Source organism: Pelobates fuscus, chromosome 11 (genome assembly GCF_036172605.1).
Source record: "Pelobates fuscus isolate aPelFus1 chromosome 11, aPelFus1.pri, whole genome shotgun sequence".
NCBI classification, from domain to species: domain Eukaryota; kingdom Metazoa; phylum Chordata; class Amphibia; order Anura; family Pelobatidae; genus Pelobates; species Pelobates fuscus.
The window spans coordinates 130,718,161-130,745,345 of NC_086327.1; the positions used below are offsets into that span (position 1 = coordinate 130,718,161).

At 47.6% G+C, this 27,185-nt stretch overlaps 1 protein-coding gene across 1 annotated transcript in view; it reads left to right on the forward strand.

The window, feature by feature from the left end:
• Positions 1–539: 539 nt before the first annotated feature.
• Positions 540–27,185, forward strand: part of SIAE (sialic acid acetylesterase) — a 31,178-nt gene continuing 4,532 nt past the window's right edge. Inside the window, exons 1-3 of the mRNA XM_063435902.1 lie at positions 540–620; positions 23,791–23,952; positions 25,541–25,716. Of these exons, the coding sequence (XP_063291972.1) occupies positions 572–620; positions 23,791–23,952; positions 25,541–25,716 (387 nt within the window). The 5' untranslated portion in view covers positions 540–571. The remainder of the gene's footprint in view (positions 621–23,790; positions 23,953–25,540; positions 25,717–27,185) is intronic.

Below are 27,185 nucleotides of genomic sequence, written 5' to 3' on the forward strand. Positions count from 1 at the left end.
CTGTCCTAATGTGTTTTACACCGCACCTCCTTTAGACTGTAAGCTCATTTGAGCAGGGTCCTCTTCAACCTATCGTTCCTGTAAGGTTTCTTGTAATTGTCCTATGTATAGTTAAACACTCCCTCTCATAATATTGTAAAGCGCTACAGAATCTGTTGGCGCTATATAAATGGCAATAATAATAATAATGCAGGGTGTAATGGGAGATGTGCTGCAGGGTGTAATGGGAGATGTGCTGCCGGGTGTAATGAATGATGTGTGAGGCATGACGTGAAATGTGCTGCAGGGTGTAAAGAATTATGTGAGATGTGCTGCAGGGTGTCATGAATTATGTGAGATGTGCTGCAGGATGTAATGGGAGATGTGCTGCAGGGTGTAATGAATTATGTGAGATGTGCTGCAGGATGTAATGGGAGATGTGCTGCAGGGTATAATGAATGATGTGATATTTGCTGCAGGGTGTAATGAAGTGTACAATATGTGATGCAGATCATTGCACTGACCCCTCCTCCTGGAAGTAGTTCTGTTTATTTCTCTGGCAGAACTTCCTGGAGGTGAGACAGTGAGAGCAATGTCTGTGTGTGCAGTGCTGCTGGTCCTGGCTGTTCTCCCCTCGGCAGGTAGGTCTCCCCTTATACAGGGCTCTGATCCTGCAACTATCTATTTATAAGCTCACTGTCTATGGGAGGATCACAGAGCTTCACAGCAATAATACTCCCAGTAATGTGTCTGAGTGTATAACAGAGCTCCACAGCAATAATACTCCCAGTAATGTGTCTGAGTGTATAACAGAGCTCCACAGCAATAATACTACCAGTAATGTGTGAGTGTATAACAGAGCCCCACAGCAATAATACTCCCAGTAATGTGTCTGAGTGTATAACAGAGCCCCACAGCAATAATACTCCCAGGAATGCGTCTGAGTGTATAACAGAGCTCCACAGCAATAATACTCCCAGTAATGTGTCTGAGTGTATAACAGAGCCCCACAGCAATAATACTCCCAGGAATGCGTCTGAGTGTATAACAGAGCTCCACAGTAATAATACTCCCAGTAATGTGACTTTAAACTGCAATAAATGTTTAGAAATCAATCTGTGTGAATAAGATACATTGTTATTGTTATGAATTGTTCTATAAATGGCTCTCAGTGGTTGTTGTTTGTTAATGAAGGTGAAGTATCCGCTCCCAGGGTTAGAAAGAGTCTGGTTTCTGAAACCCCTATATTTACTGTGTTTATAAGTCTGGTGAATATAATTAAATGTAAAGGCCCCTCTTCCACCCCCCAACTGCCAGCTGGGTGCCTCCTGCTCCCTGTCAATCATTGTTATAAGCTCCGCCCTTTACACCTGGCAGTCAGTATAGAGAGAGCCACCTCCATCTTAGCTCCCTGTCAATCATTGTTATCAGCTCCGCCCTTTACACCTGGCAGTCAATATAGAGAGAGCCACCTCCATCTTAGCTCCCTGTCAATCATTGTTATAAGCTTCGCCCTTTACACCTGGCAGTCAGCATAGAGAGAGTCGCCTCCATCTTAGCTCCCTGTCAGTCATTGTTATAAGCTCCGCCCTTTACACCTGGCAGTCAGTATAGAGAGAGCCACCTCTATCTTAGCTCTTTGTCAATCATTGTTATAAGCTCCGCCCTTTACACCTGGCAGTCAGCCTAGAGAGAGCCACCTCCATCTTAGCTCCCTGTCAATCATTGTTATCAGCTCCGCCCTTTACACCTGGCAGTCAATATAGAGAGAGCCACCTCCATCTTAGCTACCTGTCAATCATTGTTATAAGCTTCGCCCTTTACATCTGGCAGTCAGCATACAGAGAGAGACGCCTACATTTTAGCTCCCTGTCAATCATTGTTATAAGCTCCGCCCTTCACACCTGGCAGTCAGTATAGAGAGAGCCACCTCCATCTCAGCTCCCTGTCAATCATTGTTATAAGCTCCGCCCTTTACACCTGGAAGTCAGCATAGAGAGAGCAGACAGAGGGAATGACAAACAGAAACATTGTATCTCCCCCATTGTGACGTGTGCCCTACCCGTGCCAGGACTGAGCTGGGTGTCACGTGGTAAATATTTCATAGAATCCGATCATCACATGAAAAAGGTTTTATTTATTGTGTCTTTACAAGAAAAGAGACGTTTCTCCTTTAAATGTCTGAGAAAAACTCCTTCCCTGACCCCGCCCCCTAATATGAAGCTCGCTCTTTAACTTTTAAAATGTTGGGAGGAGTTAGTTAAATGTTGGGAGCAGTGTGCGTGTATCACAGAGCTCCACGGCAATACAACTCACTGTGTGCGTATCACAGAGCTCTACAGCAATACAACTCACTGTGTGCGTATCACAGAGCTCTACAGCAATACAACTCACTGTGTGCGTGTATCACAGCTCCACAGCAATACAACTCACAGTGTGCGTGTATCACAGAGCTCCACGGCAATACAACTCACTGTATGCGTGTATCACAGAGCTCTACGGCAATACAACTAACTGTATGCGTGTATCACAGAGCTCTACGGCAATACAACTCACTGTATGCGTGTATCACAGAGCTCTACAGCAATACAACTCACTGTGTGCGTGTATGTATCACAGAGCTCCACGGCAAAACAACTCACTGTGTGCGTGTATCACAGAGCTCTACAGCAATACAACTCTTTGTATGCGTGTATCACAGAGCTCCAGAGCAATTGAAGCCCCACGACCGGGCAAGGCCGAAGAGAGGCCAGCGGTCATATTAAAGGAGAGATCAATGGCCTGGACTGGAGTAAATGTAGAAACACATCAAACTGTATGGTGGGGAGGGGGCAGGAAATCAGCCATTATCAGAGTGTTAGGGGGGCTTGCAAAATAGTGTGACACATCCCATTCCTCACTACCACTATCGATACAGTGGAGTATGGCGGGGGTAGCATCACGCCACCTGTTATTCGTTCCTGGGAGAATGAATGGAGCAATATCCAGGATAAAACTGCAAGGGAACCTTTCTTTAACTTTTAAGCTGAAATTTGGGATAAAGTTCCCCTTTCTGCAGCACGAAAAATTCCGTCATTATTTATATGATCAATTTTAAGTAAAATAAGGAATAGTGGGGAACCAAACTACCGCATTCCTTGTCTATGGAATTGTATTAAAAGAACAATATAGGGCCCGGACCACAAACCTGTATTCCTGACATTATAGTGTTAAAAAGCACAATCTGAGGGCGTGGCTTGAACGCCGACGGAGATGGCCGCCTAACTGAGGAGCTCCGTCCCGCTATGCCATAATAAGCGCACTACTCACTGCAAAACCTGCCCGATGGGACGCACCAAACGGTCGGACTCTCACCCGACGAAGAGGGGCTCCCAACATTCACCCCAGTCGGGCACGCTAGACGGATACCTCCGCACGCCAGGCAGGCAACAACGAGCTGCACCAGGCCCCAAGATGGCCGACGAAAAGGCCGCAGCGCCACATGCACAAACACCCGATCCACAGGGACTCTCATTGGCGGATATTAGAGCTGACATCAGGGCCCTCACTGCCACGATGGTCACAAAATCTGACCTACAAGCCCTATCCGATAACCTGAATGAAGCGATCAGGTCAGAAGTTGCCGCACTGCAACGAGATCTCACAGCCCAAGATGGCCACCTACAAACCCTGGAAGGCACCCACCACACCACGGTAGGACGACTCGACGCAACATGTACAGCAGTGACCAGACAGGGTAACATGTTACTCCAATTGAGGAGGCAAACGGAAGACCTGGACAATAGAGGCCGCAGGTCCAACATACGGATCCGTAATATTCCAGAAGCCCCAGGTGAGGAAGACGTAGCAGCAGTACTGTCGGAACTATTCAGCGTAATCTTAGGCCCAGAAGCCCCACAGCACTTTGACTTTGACAGAGCACCTAGGGCCCTAAGACCCCGCGCAGCGGAAAACCCGCCTAGAGACATTATCTGCTGCCTGCATGAGTACAGGATGAAGGAACGCATTATGATTAAAGCTAGAACCAGGCAAACATGGTGGTTCCGCGGGGCAGAAGTCGCCCTATTCCAAGATTTATCACCCCTCACTCTAGAGGCCCGCAGAGCTCTGAGGCCAGTGACACAGCTACTACGAAGCCGCAATATACCCTACAAATGGGGTTTCCCCTTCTCCCTAAATGTCAGACACGAGAACGCATGGAAATCCCTCCACTGGCCGGACGAAGTACCCGCATTTTTACAAGCGCTGGGACTACCCCGCACCGAAGTAGAAGACTGGGTCCTGAGCCCCCTGGGCCGCAGACCCAACATGCAGGCACCGAGAGCACAGAGGCGCCGCAGGGAGGACTCGCCACACGGACGACAGGCCCGAAGGCACCAAAACCCTGCACCGCCTGAAGTTGACTAGGCCCTAGGACACGACTCAGCCCGTGCAGCCTACACCTGCAGAGCCATGAACTCTCCCGTGGACCGATACCGACAACGACCCGCTTCGATGACCCCAAAGATAAGTACACAACGCATTCGGACTTAGACTGATATTTCTATACTGATATTTCTATACTGACTCTCACTCACACCCTGGGACCCACCCCACCACGTCGGCCCCAGACACCTGTGATGCCCTATATGCCCCCCCTTTCTGCTTACGGACAGAAGCCCTACCACCAACACCTGGAACGTTGGCCGACAGCTATAACCGGGGAAGCCACCGATGATTGGGAGGGGTATGGGACGGGGACAAAGCTGAAGCCCTAATGGCATGAGAGGGTACACCATAGAACCCCCCGCGGGTTTGACCTCAAACACTGCATAACTGAGGCTATTGACTGTAACAATCTGAACGCTGGTTGGTGGGGGGGGGATATGCTGATAGTGTATTACTGCCGGGGTTGATGCTGGCGGGGGGTGGGGGGGTGTGGGGTGTGGGGGGGGGGCCGGGTGGGGGGTGACGATGAGGCTCTCTGCACTGGGCCGCCGTCCCACGGGTGGGCCGGTGGGGAGGGGGGGTCGGGGGGAGATATGTTATGTGGGACTGCGGAGCAATGTGATACTGTTAGAAACGTAAATGCGCTATGTACTATTTAGACCAGCAGAGTCATAGGATATGATTGGAATCGTAGATATTGTAAATACTTAATGTTGTTCACAGATTTGCTTAATCACCTAGCGGTTTGACCTCGCAGGATGCTCTGCCCCCGCCCTCCTCCCCCCCCCTCCTCCCCCCCGGGGGAAACCTGCAACTCCTGTATAAGCTAAACATGCACCTCTCCCCACCAGCTATAGATGAATCCCGGGACCTCACGACTTCAATGACAGACGGGCGGCGGGAGGGGACATGTCTTGACAGCACGGAACGGGCTGATACTCCAGCCGTCGGACGCCCGCGGACAGGGGCGCCCCGCTTAATTTAATCTAAGTTAATTACATCCCTATTCAGGCTACATACCTAACACATCCGTAAGACATAGCACTGTGCACCCACACCGCTACAACTATCGCGGGACAGATAACTCCCGAGACAAAGACCGATTCATCTCACGTTACACCACCAGACAGAACGGTGGACGACCACTCCAACAGGCACAAGCCACCTCCAACTTGATACCCGTGTAGACTACCCACTGGGGGACCCCTGCCGAAGCCTTGCTGGGCAAGCTACCCAGCGGTACGGCATTGTCTATCTTCCCAGATACACGGAGACACCCCACATTGGGGTGACACCATATCCCCACCGGAACCGACCTCCCCCACACACCCCACAGCCGACACAGCAGAGCACCTGGTAACGTCAGCTCCACACACACACACGCACCACTCTAAACACGACACATCACACACAACCATACACTCACCAGCAGCACTAATCGCAACTACTTACCCCCCCCCTCCCTTCACCTCCTGCCTACATCCCTCCGACCCCCCCCTTTTTTCCTCTCCAGGAGCCTCCTCTTCCCCCCCCCCCCCCGGGGACGTGCCCGGGCGTACCGACCAGAGAAGTGTGCACCGCCCCTGTGGAACCGGTGGGGTGTACCTGGAGCTCCATACCTGGTGACGCATAGATGGCTTATACGCCGTCCCCCCTGGTGGTCCGCTCGCAAAACTGTAGGGGCCTCAATGCTCCAGAACGAAGGTCCCACCTTCTACGTAGCCTTAGGCAACAGCATGTGTCAGTCGCCCTGCTGCAGGAAACGCATCTCAAACCCGAAATGAACAGGCTGTTAAAAGATACCCACTATGCACACAATTACTTCAGCAACCACCCGACCGCACGCAAAGCTGGAACAGCGATCCTCCTAGCGGCCCATCTCCAATTTACCCCCATGGATGTGCTGTCAGACGCTGGAGGCAGGTACCTCTTCATTAAAGGGGAGAGAGCGCGCAAAACATATACGTTCGCCACCGCCTACGCACCGAACTCCGGGCAAGCCAGTTTCCTCAGACGAACCCTGACCAGATTATCACGATTCACTGAAGGCACCCTAATATTTGGGGGTGACCTCAATATACCATTGGACCCTCGAATAGATACCTCCACAGGTAGCAGCAGTGTCCCAGATTTGGCGATTCGGACGATACGAAAAGCGCTCAGAGACTTGCGCCTGATAGACGCATGGAGAGCCCTGAAACCCGATACCAGGGACTACACCTATTATTCCACACTGCATCATCGTTATACCCGAATCGACTACATATTCTTACAACAAGAAGGGCTGACCCATCTACGGAAAGCCGATATCCTCACCACACCGTGGTCAGACCACAGTGCGGTACAGATAGATACCACATCACCCCTGTTCAGGCCGAACAGGACCTCCTGGAGAATGAACGACTCCCTACTCCTGGACGCGACCACGAAGGCTCAGATCGCGGAACACCTCAATCAGTACTTTGCCGAAAACAACACTGAGGGAATGTCCGCCATGACACTCTGGGAAGCCCACAAGAGTGTCATGAGGGGACACCTCATTCAGATGGCATCCCGACGGAAGACAGAAGCCACTGCGCAACTCAGGGACCTCACACAGAAGATCTCTGATCTAGAACTAACGCACAAACGAGATCAACAGATACAGACCTACAGGGACCTAATAACCGCTCGGAAACAATTAACGGATCTCCTCACCTCCAGACACGCCAGAACCATAAAACGCTCACGGGCGTTTTTCTACCTACATGCCAACAAGGGAGGCAAGCTGCTCGCCCGAATGCTGAGGGGTACGCAGGGGAGAGCGCAAGTACACACCCTACAAACGACACTGGGGACACCGACACAATTCCCGGAAGAGAGAGCAGATACTTTCAAGCGATACTACACAGGTCTATATAACGTCCGAGAAGGGGACACCGAACCGAATATAGCCGCACGACAGACCGATATTAGGAACTACCTCGACAACCTGCCTCGTGACACTTTAACACCATTAGAAGCTGAAGAACTGGATGCCCCCATCACAGAGGAGGAGGTACGCCGAGCCCTGAAGACGACCAAATCCGGGAAAGCTCCAGGCCCTGATGGCTACCCGGTGGAATACCTCAAACAGTATGGGCACATTCTAATACCGCACCTAACTGAGGCCCTCAACGGGGTAAAAGACGGACACACCTTTCATAGAGAGGCACTGGCGGCAATCATAACAGTGATCCCCAAACCGGGAAAGGATACTGAGCAAGTAGGGAACTACCGCCCGATTTCGCTCCTTAACACGGACATTAAATTATTCTCCAAGATTCTAGCGATGAGGATTCATCCTTACATGCCAGACTGGTGCACCCCGACCAAACAGGATTCATTCCGGGACGGGAGGCTCGGGACAGTACGTTACGACTGTTTACCATCCAACACCTAGCCAGGCACACGTCGACCAAACTGTTATTGCTTTCCACGGATGCCGAGAAAGCATTCGATAGAGTCGACTGGGACTTCATGACAGAAACCCTGCGGAGGACGGGAATGGGTACGGGTATGCTCGCATGGATCTCGGCACTCTACGGTCAACCTACAGCTAGAATCAGAGTAAACGGGGCACTCTCTGAAAGCTTTAACATTAGAAATGGCACGAGACAGGGCTGCCCACTGTCACCCCTGATATTCGCACTCACCCTGGAACCGCTACTGGAGTATATAAGGAGAAATGAACAGATCATGGGCTTCCGGTACAAAACGACCGAACATAAAGTAGCCGCATATGCGGATGATATGCTTTTCTTCCTTAATAATCCAGTGGATACACTCCCCAAGCTCATGACCGAATTCGACAGGTACGGTAGACTATCTGGACTCAAACTAAACCTCCCCAAATGCGACATCCTGAACGTCACGACCCCGAAAGCAGATTGCGACAAAATAATTAGCAGGTTCCCTTTCCACTGGTGTAAGGACAAAATGAGATACCTTGGACTGTGGATACCGGATACGACTACAGAGGTCTATACCCATAACCACGCCCCGCTCCTGGCTAACATCCTAGCGGACCTTAAACGATGGAACTATCCCCACATATCCTGGCTAGGGAGGATCGCAGTCATAAAAATGAATGTTCTCCCGCGGATACTATACGTCCTTCAGACAACCCCGCAGACAGTCCCGCAAACGTTCTTCGCAACACTAAAAACAGCGCTCATCCGATACGTATGGCGGGGGGAAAGAGCGAGAGTCAGCTATGACAAACTCTGCCTCCCCAGGACCTGGGGCGGATTGGCACTACCAGATATCAGAAAATATCATCAGGCAACAATCTTACAGAGGATCAAGGAACTACACACAGACTCACCACACAAAAGATGGGTGACACTATGGAGGGAAGCGGTAGACAAACAACTACACACGCTGGTCTGGCACAAGGACGCAGATGCACAAACAGTCCTGGGAGCCGACTCACCCATCGCGCACACCCTACAACACTGGACCACCCTGAGGAAGGACCAACAAATCTCACCCAAACCCAGCCCCCTCATACCAATCACGTACAACCCAAACTTAGGAGACAACCTGCCACCAAGTGCCTGGCCGATGGCCAACCGAGCCGGATATATCCCAATTCACGCGGTCCTTAATAATTCGGGAATACGCCAGCTCAGGGACATTACGACGATGGGTCCACCCACGCTTATGCACCAATTTCACTACGCCCAACTCGCACACTATTACCACAACATGCCGCGCAGGGGATCACTACACAGGGACCTAACTTGGTTCGAGAGTCTCTGCACGCAGACGCCAGAAACGGAAAGCAGGGTGTCAACCATATACCAAAACCTGTTAACGGGACATCGAACCCACAACTCCCTCTACAAACGGCAATGGGAAGACTGGACAGGGACTACGTTCACAACCGAACAATGGGAAAAAATACTGCTTCTACAACACAAAAGCTCATCCAGCTCGCACCATCAAGAAACAAACTATAAGCTTCTATCCCACTGGTATCGCACACCGAGTCTGATACACCGCTATAACCCAACGATCCCTAACACCTGCTGGAGATGCGGCGAAGAACCTGGTACCCTACGACACATATGGTGGGACTGCGCTAAGATCAAACCGTTCTGGACCAGTATTGAGCACGAAATTAAAGAGATCATGGACGAGCCAACACAGCTGACTATGGAAGCAGCGCTCTTACACCACACGGAACTCCCAGTGCCGGCCTACAGGAGATCAATCCTAAGACACTTGCTCAACGCGGCCAAGACTCTCATCCCTCTCCACTGGAAGTCGGAGACTCCACCCACACTGGAACACTGGAAGCGAACAGTAGAAGACATTAGGACAGCAGAAGCCAAAATCGCGGAACTACAGGGGAGATACGAAAAACACATTACAAGCTGGACACCCTGGATACTATACACGGCCTAAATGGCGGCAGGGGCGATCGTGGCCACTGAGGGGAGATGGTCCGAGAGACGTGGAGGAGGGCTTGGGCACGCCGCTGGGGGATTTGGCTACATCCTCTCCCCCTCCCCCTCTTGCCCCCTCCCTCCCCCCCCGCCCTCACCTCTAGGCTCCTTCACACCCCCCCACCCTCCCCGATCTAACACACCCAAGCAACCTCACACACACACCGCTCAAACTTCACCACACACACGCGCATTATCGGAGGACGATACCAGGTAGATACACTATAGCCCCCACTATGCCCAAACTGACAATACCACGGAACAGGCGCAGTTACCTACACCCCAACAATGTATACACAGGAGACCACTCCCTTAGATACATGATAACCGCCACTAACCATCGCCCGACAAACCACCTAAACCCAAGGCTGGAATACATTGACGGTAGACATGGGCGGAGACGCTACCGTCAGACACCGAGGTAACAGACAAGAATAAGACACGTACCCAGCCCAGGCCTCTTAGGCTCTCCGGACTTGGGGACCAAAGTACACAACACCCGTCAACTACCCGGACACCCTAACACGATGTCATAGGCAAAGGGGCCCAACACGGACACTAGGCGGTATACCTCCGACAAAACTAAAATTACGACTCGCCATTCCTACCAGACACACTTCACAGAGACAAGTCAGAGACCCACCTTCCACACCAGCTGACACCTCACTCCTCCCCCCCCTCCCCCCCCCACTGTGAAATACGATCTGTTATGTTCGCTAACACTCACGAACTCCTAGTGAGCAAAGTTTGACTAGTTACAATACCGTTGCAACGTTACCTTTATTAGAAGCGAAAATTATTAGAAGATATTGGAGGCACTTTGTAATGGGGATCTGTGATACACTGGAATAAGTACTGCATACCACCACCAAATCACTAGATCCCAATTTTCTTTATGTTATAGCCTAATGTTATGCTTTATTATAAAAAAGGGAAACAAAGAAAAAATATGTATATGTATGTTTCATGGGACCTGCGAGTCCAACTAGACACTGCTACTGTCGCTACACTGTGACCTGCGCGTCACCACTCTACGTTCGCATGTTCAACTACCCCACTCTCTCAAATTACCTAACCCTTTTAGACCCTTAACAAGTTCTTATTGGGACCTGCGTGTCCGCACTGTATATCATCACATAATATGGAAACTACCCAATAAAAATATATTTACAAAAAAAAAAAAAAAAGCACAATCTGCACCCCCTTCTCCCCTAATTATAGAAAAATCTTACTTGAATTCCAGTCTCTGGTGCTGACTCTGCTCCTGATCTGCCTCCTTGGTTGACTTTATCAGACGTGGTGGTCTGAGCCAATCACAACACTTCCTCCCTGTCACGTTCACATAGAGTTTGATGGAGCTCAACTGCAGATTTCTGATTAATTAGATGTGAATGTGAGGAGTTGAGGAAATAAAGAGATGACAGTTCACCAGGAAGTTAACCCCTTAAGGACAGAGCTTCAGAAGCTTGACTTACGCTTAATGACACAAGCAATTTTTGCATTTTCTTGCTGTTTGCGTTCAACTGCAATTTGCATCTCTCTCATTTATTGCACCGACACATATTATATACTGTTTTTTAAAGGACAGAAAGGGCTTTAATTTGATATAACATATAAATGCTTACTTATTATAAAAAAAAATACAGAAAAATGCAAAAAAAATGAAAAATATTGGGTTTTTTTTACAGTTTTTGCAATCATAATGTGTGCATAATTAGTGCAGGTTAAGGAAAGTAATTAAAAATAAATTCATTTATTTGTTCTGATTTACAGAATATATAATGTGTCTGGGATTTTAAGTTTTTTTTGGTAGTTACAGGTCACAAAGCACAAGGAGTAAAATAAAATTTTAATATGGAGCGATTTTAGAATTTGGTATGTTTGTCTTGTAAGCCTAATAGCCATAAAATAAAACAAAATTGCCACACAAAAGTATATATTTATATAAAGTAGACATCACAGGCTATTTACCTAAGGTTGTTTTGACACTTTCTACGTAGCCATTTTACCGCCAACCTCTGCTAAATATTGGAGTAAAATTCTGTTTTTGGGGGGTTTTCGCACACAAACGTATAACAAAGAACTTCTCATGTGTATTTTGTAAAGTTTTTGTGTGCTATTCCTGTACAAAGTTTTATTATGTGTTCAGTTACTTCTGCTGAGTACAACGGTACCCCCATTGTATGTCTTTGGCACTATTTTGTGAAGCTACAGTGCCATATAGGAGACCTGTCCTTTTCAGTATTCACAGTAGAATTTTGAGAGACGGATATAATGAGCCTATGCTTCCATTTGGGGTATTATAACAGTTTGACTGTTCAAAAACCCCCACAAAGGCCTACCATTTGTAAAAGTAGACACTCCAGGGTATCTCATAAGGTGCATATTGTGCCTTAACATGCCCCCATTTTTTTACCATTACATGCCAAAGTATGTGGTAAAAAATAATTTTGTGCATTTTTTACATACGGATTGCATTTTTGCTGGGCATTTTGTATATTTCATATGTGCCACTAAGTTCAAACCCCCCAAATTATGCTCAGCTAAGTCTTCTGAGTAAAAGGACACCCCCATTGTATGTCTATGGCACTATTTCGTGAAGCTACAGTGCCATACAGGAGACCTGTCCTTTTCAGTATTCACAGTTGAATTTTGAGAGACGGATTTAATGAGCCTATGCTTCCATTTGGGGTATTATAACAGTTTCACTGTTCAAAAAAAAAACCACAAAGGCCTACCATTTGTAAAAGTAGACACTCCAGGGTATATCATAAGGTGCATATTGTGCCTTAGCATGCCCCCATTTATTCACCAATATATGCCAAAGTATGTGGTAAAAAATAATTTTGTGCATTTTTTGACATACGGATTGCATTTTTGCTGGGCATTTTGTATATTTCATATGTGCCACTAAGTTCAAAACCTTCAAATTATGCTCAGCTAAGTCTTCTGAGTAAAAAGACATCCCCAATGAATGTCTTTGGCACTATTTTGTGAAGCTACAGTGGCATATTGGAGACCAAGCCATATCAGTTTTTACAGAACTTTGAATTTTGACGCTGGACCTATGTGCAATTTCCAAGCATCTTCGTAAGTTTTAAATTCAAACTACCCCACAAAGGCCTACCATTTCTTAAAGTAGACACCCCAGGGTATTTCAAAAGGCATATTTTGAACCTTAGCGTGGGATAATTTTTCCGCTAGCTTGTACCAGGTGTAGTGGTAATAAGCGTTTTTTCTGCCTTTTTGACACACAAAGTGAGTTTGCACAGTATATTTTGCAAACATTTTGTGTACCACCACTCTATAATACTTTATATGTTGCTCAGCTATGTCGGCTGAGTACAAAAATACCCCCGTATGTACCTTTGCCAGGTATATGTGGACATCGGAGGGGCACATTTGGGACACAGCCATTCCATTTTTTTTCAAACTTTAAATTTTTACGCTGTGCCCATGTCCCATTTTAGAGTATTTTACCAGGCTATATAATCCAAATACCCCATAAAGCCATACCATTTCTTAAAGAAGACATCCCAGGGTATTTCAAAAGGCATATTTTGAACCTTAGCGTGGGATCATTTTTCCGCTAGCTTGTACCAGGTGTAGTGGTAATGAGCGTTATTAAATGTATTTTTTTACTTTTTAAAACTTTTTTTACTTTTTAAAACTATTTTTTAAACTTTTGTTTTGCTTATTCATTTTTTTAAAGTTTCCTAAACTTTCGTAAAACTTTTTTTTACAGATTTAACATTTTTCTAAGCTTTTTCTTTTACCGTTAACCCCTAACTAGCAGTAAGCAGCACTAACAGTAAATTCCCCATTTTCCCATAACTCCCACCCACCCCAGCTAGCAAAATATTTAATTATACAATATTTAAATTAGTTAATTAAATTAATTTAACCCCTGAGGGTTAAAAAATAAATAAAAGTTAATCGTCAGGGGTTAAAAAAAAATTAGATCACAGTATAATACTGTGATCTGTATTTTGATCACTGTAGGCAGTGATAGACTGGCAGGCAAGGGGTTAATTTTTATTTGGACTGGGTAAAGGGTTTTTTTTTTTTTTTTACTTAAACGTTATTAAAACTTTTTTTTTACTTAATTTTTTAACTTTTTAAAGCTTATTTTAAAAATTTTTTTAACGTTAACCCCTAGTTAGCCTAACACTAAATCCCCCAATTACCCACTAACTTCCACCCTCCCCAGCTAGCTAAATTTATAATTTTAAAATATTTAAATTAATTAATAAAATAAATTTAACCCCTGAGGGTTAAAAAAAAAAAAGAATTAACCCTCAGGGGTTAAAAAAAAAATCAGATCATATTAAAATGTAATCCCTGCCAATTGATCACTGTAGTCAGTGATCAATTGGCAGGGAAGGGGTTAATTTTTTATTAATATGGGTAAAGGGGGGGTGGGATTTTAATTTAACTTTTTTTTTAACACCAGGGGGCAGGATCACTGCAGATCCGGCTCCCTGCACTTCACACTGAACCCGGAAGTGCAGGGAGGCGGAGGTGAGTATAGAGAGCACATGTGCCCGCTCTGGCATGCTGTCAGAGCGGGCACATGTACTCTGACAGCCCGATCCGGTGCTCCCGGTCTGCCTCTAATGCAGAGGCAGACCGGAGCACCATTAACCCCACGATCGCCGCGATTGCGGCGATCTGGGGTTAATTTTACCGCGTGACGGACGAGGTCCGTCACCCGTCGTTAAGGGCATCCCCAGGATGACGGACCTCGTCCGTCACCCGTCGTGAAGGGGTTAACTGATACTGTGTCTTTAATATATTTGATTGAAGAAACATAGGTACTGTATCTTTAAATGGTTCAGGTTTGTTGAGTGGATTCTTAGATTAATTTATACAATTGAATTGTAGCAATAAAATGAAGGAAGCAATGCAGATTAACTTGCAGAGATTCAATATAGTTTAATTGATAGGAAACATCTCATATGAAGGTAGAGAGGTAAATGATTAGGAATTACTCCTATAACGATAGGAGCATGTGTGAGCAGGCTGAGCTTGAGAGCTCAGTAGTCAGGGAAAGTTCGTATAATACAGCGAGGTAACTTAGCTTCCAGAGGAGTTGAAGTTGGTCCCAGAGTGCCCTCCGGAGAGGTTCCGTGGAGAGAGGTCGAGAGGAGTCAAGTGCTAGCCGTGGTCGAGGAAGGAGAAGGAGGTTAGTCGATTACGAGTCCGGTTCGGTACACAGGTAAGTTTGTAGAGAAGAGTTGCAGCCGGTTTAATTCCGCGGTACGCTGTTCATTAATCCAGCGTCTGTTGCCTGGCGCGGTCGCATTATGTAGCGCAATGAGACCGCGTCAGAGAGGGGGTGTGGCTACAGTCCGTCAACCCGGAAGAGACAGGCAGTACAGGTAACGGCCATGACACTCCCCTCCCACCCCCCACCCCGTAGGATTGGCTGAGACTGTCAAGGTGGCAGATCATGGGCAGAGCCAGCACAAGTCAAACACAGCCCTGGCCAATCACCATCTCCTCATAGAGATACATTGAATCAAAATTCAGTGACTCCATGCAGTCACACTGAATGTCAGTCACACTGTGCAGCACTGCCCCAGGAAGCACCTTTAGCAACTATCTGGGGAGTGGCCACTGGAGGTATCTGTAGGCTGTAATGTAAACACTGCATTTTTCTGAAAAAAACATGTTTTACTCCAAAAAGCCTGAAGGGATTGACTCACCAGAACAAATACATTAACCCCTTAAGGACCAAACTTCTGGAATAAAAGGGAATCATGACATGTCACACATGTCATGTGTCCTTAAGGGGTTAAAGGGACACTATAGTCACCTGAACAACTTTAGCTTAATGAAGCAGTTTTGGTGTATAGAACATGCCCCTGCAGCCTCACTGCTCAATCCTCTGCCATTTAGGCATTAAATCCCTTTGTTTATGAACCCTAGTCACACCTCCCTGCATGTGACTTGCACTGCCTTCCATAAACACTTCCTGTAAAGAGAGCCCTATTTAGGCTTTCTTTATTGCAAGTTCTGTTTAATTAAGATTTTCTTATCCCCTGCTATGTTAATAGCTTACTAGACCCTGCAAGAGCTTCCTGTATGTGATTTAAAGTTCAATTTAGAGATTGTGATATAATTATTTAAGGTAAATTACATCTGTTTGAAAGTGAAACCATTTTTTTTTTCATACAGGCTCTGTCAATCATAGCCAGGGGAGGTGTGGCTAGGGCTGCATAAACAGAAACAAAGTGATTTAACTCCTAAATGACAGTGAATTGAGCAGTGAAATTGCAGGGGAATGATCTATACACTAAAACTGCTTTATTTAGCTAAAGTAATTTAGGTGACTATAGTGTTCCTTTAAGCTGTGTTTTTTTTTCTGGTGACTATAGTGTTCCTTTAAGCTGTGTTTTTTTCTGGTGACTGTAGTGTCCTTTTAAGTAGAAATGTATAAAAAACATTTTATAGCTTCGCCTCAACGGTGCAGACCGTGATCACTGTGGGTTTATTACATGGAGACAGTTACTTTGCAGGGTGAGGTCAATGCAATGTAGTGATGTTCATACCAACACAGAACCAAACAATACACAAAACGTAAATTACAGCTAGGAGCAGAAATGTTTTTCAACAACACAATCTGATCTGGAAAAAAAATTCACCTCTGCTATAGTCATAACTTTTTTTTTTTTTTTTTTTCTTTTTCTTTTTCCCCATTTTGGATTTAATTTGTGGAACTTTTAAGTTTAGTGCATAGCTCAAAGAGTCTCACACTCTGCCTCGCCATAATGCATGGTGTTTGTGTGTGTGTGTGTGTGTGTGTGTAATGTTTGTGGTGTGTGCTCTGTTTTGTCCTCCTCGCGGTGGAAGGCTAAGCAGGTGGGACAAATCAGAGCAGACAAACATTATGAGTCATGGTCCAAGGTGGTTAAAGTCCTTGATGGCGGGGGGCGTGGCTTGCCGGTGAATGGAGTGAGACGTACTTTCCCGGAGCTCCGCGATCTCGACCCACACAGCCCCTAATATTAGCGAAATAGTGCATGTAAAATGGGGAAAACTAGACGCCAGGGCACCCCAGGACCATCGGGCACTAGCCCATCGAGAAAGCAGGCCGGCCCGATGGATGATTTTCTCTCCACACCCGACGCTTACCGAGCCACGAGGCAGGCAGACAAAATGGCGGCGGCATCCCCTGGAGCTGAGAGCGGAGCAGGCTCGGAGCCTAGCTCAGCAAGAGGGGAAACACTAACGCAAATCACGGCAGAACTGGCGGCCATATCGGCTAATATATTCACCAAGCATGATAAAACCGCCATGGTAGCGGAACTGAGAGCGGCGATCCGTGAGGAGATTCTAGAGGTGCACAGGGATCTCACAGCCTTAGAGGAGCGTGTCACAGAGTTAGAGCATGAAAACATACAAGCTATACAACACTCCCAGGCAGCCGACCATGCCACTGCCAGACAGGGCTCAGTGCTCCTGGAGCTCCGCAGGCAGGTGGAGGACTTGGACAACAGGGGAAGGCGGAATAATATTAGGATCAGAGGCATGCCAGAAGCTGAATCTGAAGACCTCAGTACTGCCCTTACACAGCTTTTTACTCATATTCTGGGCGACAGAGCTCAGGACGACTACCACATCGAACGAGCACACAGGGCATTGCGGCCCCCGAGAAGAGATGGCCTGCCCTGAGATGTGGTCTGTTGCCTCCTCTCCTTTCAGCCTAAAGACGCCATTATGAAGGCGGCACGCACGCAGAACGTCACCTATCAAGATGCCCCGATCTCCTTATACCAGGACCTTTCGGCCCTCACCCTAGATGCACGGAGAGCCCTACGCCCACTGACAAGCATCCTCCAGGAAAAACGCATCCCATACAAATGGGGCTTTCCTTTTAACCTCCAGGCCAAGAAGGGCAACATGTGGTGCTCCCTGCGCTGGCCTAACGATATACCCAGCTTCTTGAGAGCCCTCGATCTGCCGCCAGTCAACATCTGCAATTGGATCTTGGACCAGCCTCCACCGCGTCCATCTCACCCCGAGGTCCCCGAGGCTCTCTGCAATCAACCAAGAAGAGACGCGCAACCCGCTCGCTGGGGGGGCCCTGCTAGCCCGGAAGAATAACTGCTTTCCTCCAGCAGGAGCCGACCCAGGGACGCATCCCCAGACGACGTTGATAACAGATAAGTTACCACGTTCACATTCACACAAGAACACTTAGCACACAGTATGGGTGGGAACCGGGACATTCCAACAGCAGGGCCTCCCTACACATGTGAGGCAGTTTGAACAGCCACGGCTTTTCCAAGGCTTCGTCTAGGCCCTTGACGATTTTGGGTGGGGAACAGGTAAACGCTAACACCGTCATGCGTGGGACATGTGAGAGGCCATACTCCCTAACACCCCCTGCGGGTCCATTCAGTTTGGACGATTGCACACCACCGCCTGGGGACCGACCACCTTACCATACGGCGGCAGTATAAGGCCCAGCTTAACATGCTGTCCTCGGTGGCCTTCCAGACTGAACTACAATGCCCTATAATGCCGTGGCGGGTGGTCCGGATCGCGGCTCTGGGGCTGCCCCCCACCCCATGAGGTTCCTAAAAGTTAATATATGTCAAATGTTATGATTGGTTTCTTGCTGTTATATATTCGTTATGGTTAGCTTTGTTAGCTGAATTCTACGTCAGTACTGTCGAGGTGGGGCCGGCCATGTCCAGCCTGACCTCTTATGACGGCCCGGGGTCACCTCGCTGCCTGCGACGATAGGTTTCACTACCAAATTGGGCCTCCCTCATCAATTCACCAACTCCTCCGACCCGCGGCTGCGAGTTGGACACCTGCTGGCCTTTACATTTGGTGAAGTTATCGCCCCTTATTGGGCCTCCCAAGGCATGGCGCCAACAGTGTCAAGCCGCTATATGTACCCCCCCACTAACCACACACGTAGACTTACAGGCTCGCCAGGGCTCCATGCCACAGCCACCACCCCCATGAAGAATGATTAACTGGGTGGGATATGGCTCGGCGGGGGGACCCCGGGGCCAACTACCTTATTAAGCACTGTCAAGTTGTATGCAAACTGCCTAAAGCTGTCGGGGTATGCTGGTGGCGTGCAGCGGCAGCACTCGCATAGCCGCGACCCAAACGCCCCAACCTAGACGGAACCCCCCCACCCCTCCCTCCTATTATACAGATGGCCACCTAGCGGCTCGCGCACAACCTCTCTGAGAGCCACGCGTTGGTGCCGGCATGTCATTTGCCCTGCCTATACCACTGCTCTGGCCCTCCGCCACAAGACTTCCCACTCCCCAGACGCCTAATAGACGAGATGAACGCCCCACGACGTGGGTCGAGGGAGAGCGGACACCGATCTCCTTAGACGAACTTCTCCTACCGGACTTCCTCATCCCCCAGCAACCGACCCACCTGTAGATCAGGTCAACCTCGCACGACCTAGGGTCTTAGTTGCCTAACCCTCTGACGCCCTCGACGGGCCACGACCCCTGTACAGAGACAGTACCCACGCCTCTCCCCCTCCTCTCTCCACTTCCACCCCCCCCCCTCCCCGGACAGCCATGGCGACCACTTTCACCCCCACTCCTTTGACCCTATTCTCTCACAATACTCGGTCTTAATTCCCCTGAAAAAAGGCGACAACTGCTGAGAACCCTGTGGTCACAGAGGACCTCGATAGCATTTCTGCAAGAAACACACCTTAAAGGAAACTAGGCCCCCCAGATACGGGATAGACGGTACCCCTTGGGATTTTACGCCAACAACCCGGACTCCAAACGCTCAGGTGTGGCTATTATTTTCGCCAATACAGTCCCGATCGAGAACACTGCTTCGCAAGCAGACCCACAGGGGAGGTTTTTATTCGTAAAAGGCACAATCGCAGCACATAAGTACACCTTCGCCACGATCTATTGCCCCAATAAGGGACAACACCTTGACACAGTTGGAGAGGTTCCGGGAGGGAACCCTGATACTAACTGGCGATCTTAACATCCCGCTGGACCCCCGGATGGATACATCCGCGGGCACCAGCACCATCCCCGCACATTGTTTAAGGCAAGCCAAACAAGCATTGGGCAAATCGGGTCTGGTCGACTGCTGGAGAGTGGCGCATCCCGACGCTAAAGACTACACATGCTATTCCGCGGTACACAATAGATATAGCCGGATAGACTACATCTTTCTCGCCCAAGAATACCTCCCCTTTCTCCTCACATCCAATATTGGGATACAACATGACTCGGACCATGCCCCAGTACTCATTACACTCAAATCACCGCTTTTCAAACCCCGAGAGCGTCACTGGAGACTTAATGAAAGCGTACTGACGGACCCCACCTTCACCACACAAATTGCACAGGCATTGACGCACTATTTCGCTGACAACAACGGCCTCGACGTAGCCCCCCTCAATCTGATCCACTCCGCCCGGTCGACCAACAAAAATCTGGTGCTGGTCTCCACGGACGCCGAAAAGGCCTTCGACCGGGTGGACTGGAAGTACCTCAAAGCCACCCTCCGTCATATGCAATTCGGACCCAATATCCGCTCCTGGATCCTGGCTCTATACACTACCCCCACGGCCCGTATCCGGATCAACGGACCGATCTCACTCACAGCGGAGGGGATCGCACACCTACACTCACAATTCCGTTTTTCATGGTGCACCGATAAACTCAAATACCTCGGGATCTGGCTACCCACTAATCTGACCCTACTATACCAGTTGAACTTCCTCCCCATCCTTTCGGTCCTACAGAACGACCTCCAGCGCTGGAGGGGCCTCTATGTCTCCTGGTTCGGCCGGATAAATGCTGTTAAAATGAATGTGCTACCTCGTCTGCTATTTTTGTTCCAAGCGGTCCCCATTTCACTACCACGGATCTTTTTCCGAACAATCTCCTCGGCGGTTCGACACTTTGTGTGGAACGGGAAAAAGAGCAGGGTGAGCAAGGCGATACTAGAACGCCCAAAAACAAGAGGAGGCGCAGGGCTCCCTTCATTCCTGAGATATTACCACGCAGCTCACCTACTCAGGTTAGTTGACTGGCACGCTCGCCCAACCACCAAACTGTGGGTCCCCATGGAACTCGCGCAGGCGGGCGGCACGCTGCCATCTCGTCTCTGGCTAAGCACTCTAACGCTAGGATCCCTGCGATCTGGCAACCCACTGATTGACGCCACACTGCAAATCTGGTGCACACTGCGATACTCGCACCAACTCACGACTACGGACAGTCCTCTCACGCCCATAACGCATAACCCGGGGGTGGGAGGGGGACTAACACCCGCAGACCTCAGCGCATACACCGATACCGACTGGCTCAGCTTTCACCATCTCACACAAGGGAACCGACTTAAGCCTCTGGCGGACATCCTAGGGGACAAGGTACCCACGGGACTAGACACCTTCCATTACCTACAAATTCAATCATACTACAAGACCTTTCCAGCCAAACGGTGCTTACACAGAGCCACCACACAGTTTGAAACACTTTGCACAACTCGGTCTCACCCAGATAAGGGGGTCTCCAGGCTATATGCACATCTCCTCACTAGTGAACACCTGTCACACCCGAGATATGTAACCAGATGGGAAAGGGACACGGGGACCACGCTCACAGACCAGGAGTGGGAAAAGATCTTCACACTATCTCATAAATGCTCCATCAGCTCCAAATTCCAAGAGACAAACTTTAAGATCCTTACGCATTGGTACAGAACACCAGACACTCTGCACCGTATGGACGCGGAGATACCCGGAGACTGTTGGAGGTGCGGAGCTACAGACGGCTCCTACCTTCACATCTGGTGGAGCTGCCCCGAGATTACCCCCTTCTGGACTTCGGTCAGAGACTCCATCCGGCAGATCACGGATGTTACCCTGCCGTTCCAACCCCTCTCCATGCTTTTACACCACACAGACATGTCGCTCGCAGCCTATAAAAAGTCCCTGCTAAAACACTTACTGACAGCAGCCACCTCACTGATCCCCACGATGTGGAAGCAGCGGGATGCGCCCACGCTCCGGCAGTGGATGGATAGGGTGGGAGAAATCTACACCATGGAATCCCTTACGGCGGCCTTGCAGGATAGACCGGAGAAATGTACCCGTATCTGGACACCCTGGCTGTGGCACATATCGGTTGCCAGGGCGGGGGGCCGGAGGCACGCAACCCTGCCCACCCCATCCTCCCCCCCCCTCCCTCTCTCCCCCCCCCCTCCTTCCCTTTGTCCCGACGGACAGACTCGTTAAAGCCTCCGTAGAGACGGTCCTCCTGACTTCCACACTGTGTTCAGTTGCTATGGTAACTGCCACAAACCGTTCTTGGACGTTCCGAGTGACGGACCCACAGACCCCCCCGGAGGGTCGACTCCCCCCCTCCCCCGACACGACTTACTAATACTCAGTTTACCATTCAATCTCATCTGAACCAGTAATGGCCACCTCACACTCGACCTACTCAGTCGTGGCCTTATAACCCTGAGACGACGACTCATAGCATAACTACTAAAAAATAGCAAGACCGCCATGATGCGGGTGGGAATTAGAGGGGCAGGACGAAAAGTTGAGATGAAGTAAGATAGGATGAAGCTACACGTAGCACTGTAGGGGTATAAATTTGTAACACTAAACAGCGAACAGGAACCTAGATAGCCTGATATGTCTTACAGTGGGTTTACACAAGAGTTCAACAACACCCTATATATATATATATATATATATATATATATATATATATATATTTACTCACAAATGCCTAATATTTGTCTTAAAATATACTCTGGGAGAAGATAGGTTTGCAGTAAATATATTGATTTGGCATTTGTGATTCTGTATTACTTGTAAACTGTAAAAAACTATCATTTTCACGGGTTCTGGATCCTTTTTTACGGCACAGTATATGCCAATCCATTTTAGTGAATGGACTGAGATGTATATTATCCACACGGTTACCTCAAGCAATGCCTCGACCCATTGCTGCTGTTATTATTCCTGCAACGCCTTTTATTATTAAAATAATATTCCTCTATAATGATTTCTGGGATATAAATAATATACAGCAATATTTTATTTACATCTGATAAACTGTACCCATGTTAAGTAGTAAATCTATTAACATTTTTACTAGTATCACCCTTTGGTGAGAAGGATTTGGGAAGAAAGCTGTGACACCATGAGAGCTAATAATGACTTTAGACACAGACAATGTATACACACACTGACACACACACACAGACAATGTATACACACAATGACAAACATCTATAGACAATGTATACACACACACATAGACAATGTATACACACACTGCCACACACACATAGACAATGTATACACACACTGCCACACACACATAGACAATGTATACACACACTGCCACACACACATAGACAATGTATACACACACTGCCACACACACACATAGACAATGTATACACACACACATAGACAATGTATACACACACTGCCGCACACACATAGACAATGTATACACACACTGCCACACTGCCATACACAGATGGACAATGGCACACTGCCATACACACATGGACAATGGCACACTGCTGTGACAAATGACAAATGTTTTTGTTTCGTTTTATCCCTGTGAGGTTACATAACATCCCATGACGTTATACACATATCATTATGCAAATTAGCACAGGCGATATTTTGGTTTTCAAAGAACGCCCTAATATCATCTGAATATTATTACGTGGTCGAGCGGAACATACAGACTAATGGGGGTCTAAAAGGGAAATAAAATGTCATGTTATTGAATTAATGTTATTTTTTTTCTTTCCGTTTTCTGTGTTCATATCAGGATTATGACGTGATGTAAATAACATGCAGTATAATTGCACGCAGGCCTTAAAATGGCCACTAATCTATTTCTCTGGATTTTAGAGAGTAGCTTTCGTTTTGCTTCGTATTATGGCGATCACATGGTCCTGCAGAAAGCGCCATCTAAAGCCGTTATTTGGGGCTACGGAGAGGTTGGAGCGACTGTGACGGTATCGCTCTACAAAGATCTGGACACGGTGACCAAAAAGTCCGTCTTCATAAATGGTAACAACAAATCCCATTAGTTTTTTTTAAATATACTGTGACCATAACCTGTTGAAAATAAAAGGCAGGATGTTAAGGTTAGTTTTGGTGTGTATCTGCGCTCCCTTAGCTTGTACACACAGCACTGCTAGGAACACATAGTGGGTGAGAAGGGGAACATATAACAGCTAGAGAGATCAGGAAAGAACGCCAGGCGGAATTAGCTGGTTACACAAGGTCTGTCCGGAAAAGGTCCAGCAATTATTAATATAACAATGAAGGTTTGCGTGACATCGATGTATTCTGGCAGCCAAGGAGTGTGCACTGGAATGAGAATACGTGAGCAATGACAACTTCACTGGATTACTTATAGGAGGTACTGGACACCGTTGAGTAAGCATGTGTACTTTGTGGCCGTCGCATTCAAAATGGCTGAGCGAGTAGCGCAACGAATCTCCATAAAATTTTGCGTTAAGCTTGAGCATTCCTCACCGTAAACAATTTGGATGATTCAGAAGGCTTCCGGGTGCGATGCAATGAGTTCAGCGCAAATAAGTGTGGCACAAATGCTTCCAAGGTAGTCGAGAAAGATTTGGCGTCCCGTGACTTCTGGCTTTTCCCAAAACTAAAATCGCCTTTGAAAGGGAAGTGATTTCAGACCGTCGATGAAATTCAGGTAAATATGATGAGGCAGGTGAAGGCGATTCCAACAAAGCATTTTGAACAGTGGAAGAGACGCTTGGAGAACTCTGCGAGGTCCCAAGGTGCCGACTTTGAAGGGAACTGTGGTGTCATTGTCCTGTGTATAATGTTTTTTTGTATCTAATTCAATAAATGTCTCTATTTTTCATAATACATGGCTGGATACTTTACGGACAGATCTCGTAGCCGTTTATAGCCCCAGGTTGTCCTAGCTGATCAGAGCTCTTCGAGTCTTCCTTAAACAGGGATTGAAATACTCTAGAATATTTCTAGACATTCGAGTGTAAAGTGAAACTGCCACATACGGGTGTTTTACAGAATTATGGGTTGTGGTATTTTTAGCCAATCAGCTGTTTTTTGTTTGTTTTAATGTCAACTCATGACAGGAAGTCAGAAAAAAACAAGCTTTGTTCACTTTATACTAAGGTAATTTTCTTTACTAAATAATCTTAACAAACACATTCTCCAGGGTTATAACAGACGACCGGTAAAAAAACAAGGTCTCCTGCGGAGGAGTACTTCGTATTAAAGAAGCCATTTTATCAATACGGCTAGCTAGTGTTTAATCACCTGACAAGCCGAGCTTTGTGATGTAATGCTCCTTGATAGCGTCAGTCTGTACCATTCGTTTTGTCCCCCAAGGAGGAGCACAGGTTTGCAGGTTTAGCTACATATGGTATTTTCTCACCCAGAATCACTAACCTTCCACTCCTCTTAGATCCGCAATCCTGCAAATCGACATTATAATAGTCACATGTATGGTAAAATATAAAATGTGTATCAAGTCTTATTAAGAGATTTGAAGATCGGGACGGGGGATTAAGGGACTTTGGTGAAAGCTTTCAGTTCTCTAGTAATTAGTGATTCATTGAATAACTCTGTTTTAATTTGTTCTCCTGTCTGCTAGAACCTGAGGCAGTTTGGAGAGTGGTTCTAGATCCAATTGATCATGGAGGACCGTATCAGTTGGTCGCTACTCAACATTACGAGGGAGAAATTACGTACATCATGCTGACAGACATTTTATTTGGCGATGTGTGGCTGTGCGGGGGGCAGAGTAATATGGAAATGACTGTGGCGCAGGTAATAAATATTCTTCAATGACCGATAAACCTACTCGAAGAGCTGTTACTGCCCCCCGCAGTTTTATTGAACAAAATAAATAAATAATTATTGTAATAAGGGACTTTTCACCATTGGAAATAGTTCACGATGAGTTGCTTTTTACTTAATCCCTTTTTAATTATTTTTTTTAACGCTGAATGGAAGGGCAGCATCAGAGGACCCCAAGCACTATAACCACTTCAATGAGGCAAAGCAGCGTGTAATGCAGGCATTTAGCCCTGCACACCTCCTTGCACATCACGCTTACAGACAAATGTAAATTAAAACTTTAATCTTAAAAAATGATTTCACTGTTAGAATGTGCCATTATCAGTACATGTTCCTTTTTAATATAAAGTGAATCAAATATTCTGAACACCACAATGCTCCATTACATACAGTGTACAGATAAAAAGATGCTGCTAGAGGCGTAACTAGAAACCCTGGTAAGAAATTGCCCGCCCCTCCCCCCCCCCCAACCTCCCCACATGTGTGTCATTCTCCCCTCCATGTGTCTCAATCAGCCCCCCCACTTCTTCATGGGTCTTTTTCCACCCCCTCCCTAGCGCTTCATGTGTCTCGTTCCCTACTCCTCCATGTGTCTTGTTCCTGCCCAGGCCCTGACTGGCCATCGGGCACACCAGGCAAATGTCACAGGATCTCCCCTGCCAGTCTATGCAGGGCATGCACTATCGGAACACCGGCCCCGCTGTGTGCCTTCATGGGCAAAGATCTCATTCACCAGCCCATTAGCAGTGTATTGCGGCCGCCGGCTGGGGAGAGAGACAGGAGAGGACCCGGAGGAGCTCTATCTTACAGCTCCACCGGATTCCTCTCGCGAGATTGAACTCTAGCCCTATAGGCAGTGGTGTATTTTGGATTTGTGCTGCCCTAGGCACGACTAAATTCGGGCAACCCCAAAATAAAAATTTGCTCCCCAATTAGTGTCAAGGCCAGTTTTTTGACTGACAGACACATGCCCTCATTGATACATGCACTGATATACACTCACTGACAGATACAGTCATTGGCACACACATACAGTCATTGGCACACACTGTTTAACCAACACACACTTTCACTGACAGGCACACACTCTCAGATACACATAAAATGACATACACACACTCACAGGCACTCCCATTCTCACTAACAGACACACAATGACAGCTACACTCACTCACTCACAGTAAGGTGGACAGCCCCAGAACACGAGGCAAACAAGGCATTTGTCTGGGAGCTTGGGGTGGCATTTTTTGGCGCCCCCCCCCCCCCCCTGAAAGTGCCTTGTGGTAAATACATCACTGCCTATAGGTTAGAGTTCACTCACCACTAGGACCACCAGGGATGGCAGCATGCCCCCCCTCCCCCTCCCAGGCTAAAGGTGAGAAGGGAGAGGGAATACAATGCTTGTTTTTTTTGCTTGTTTAAAAAAAAGCATATATATT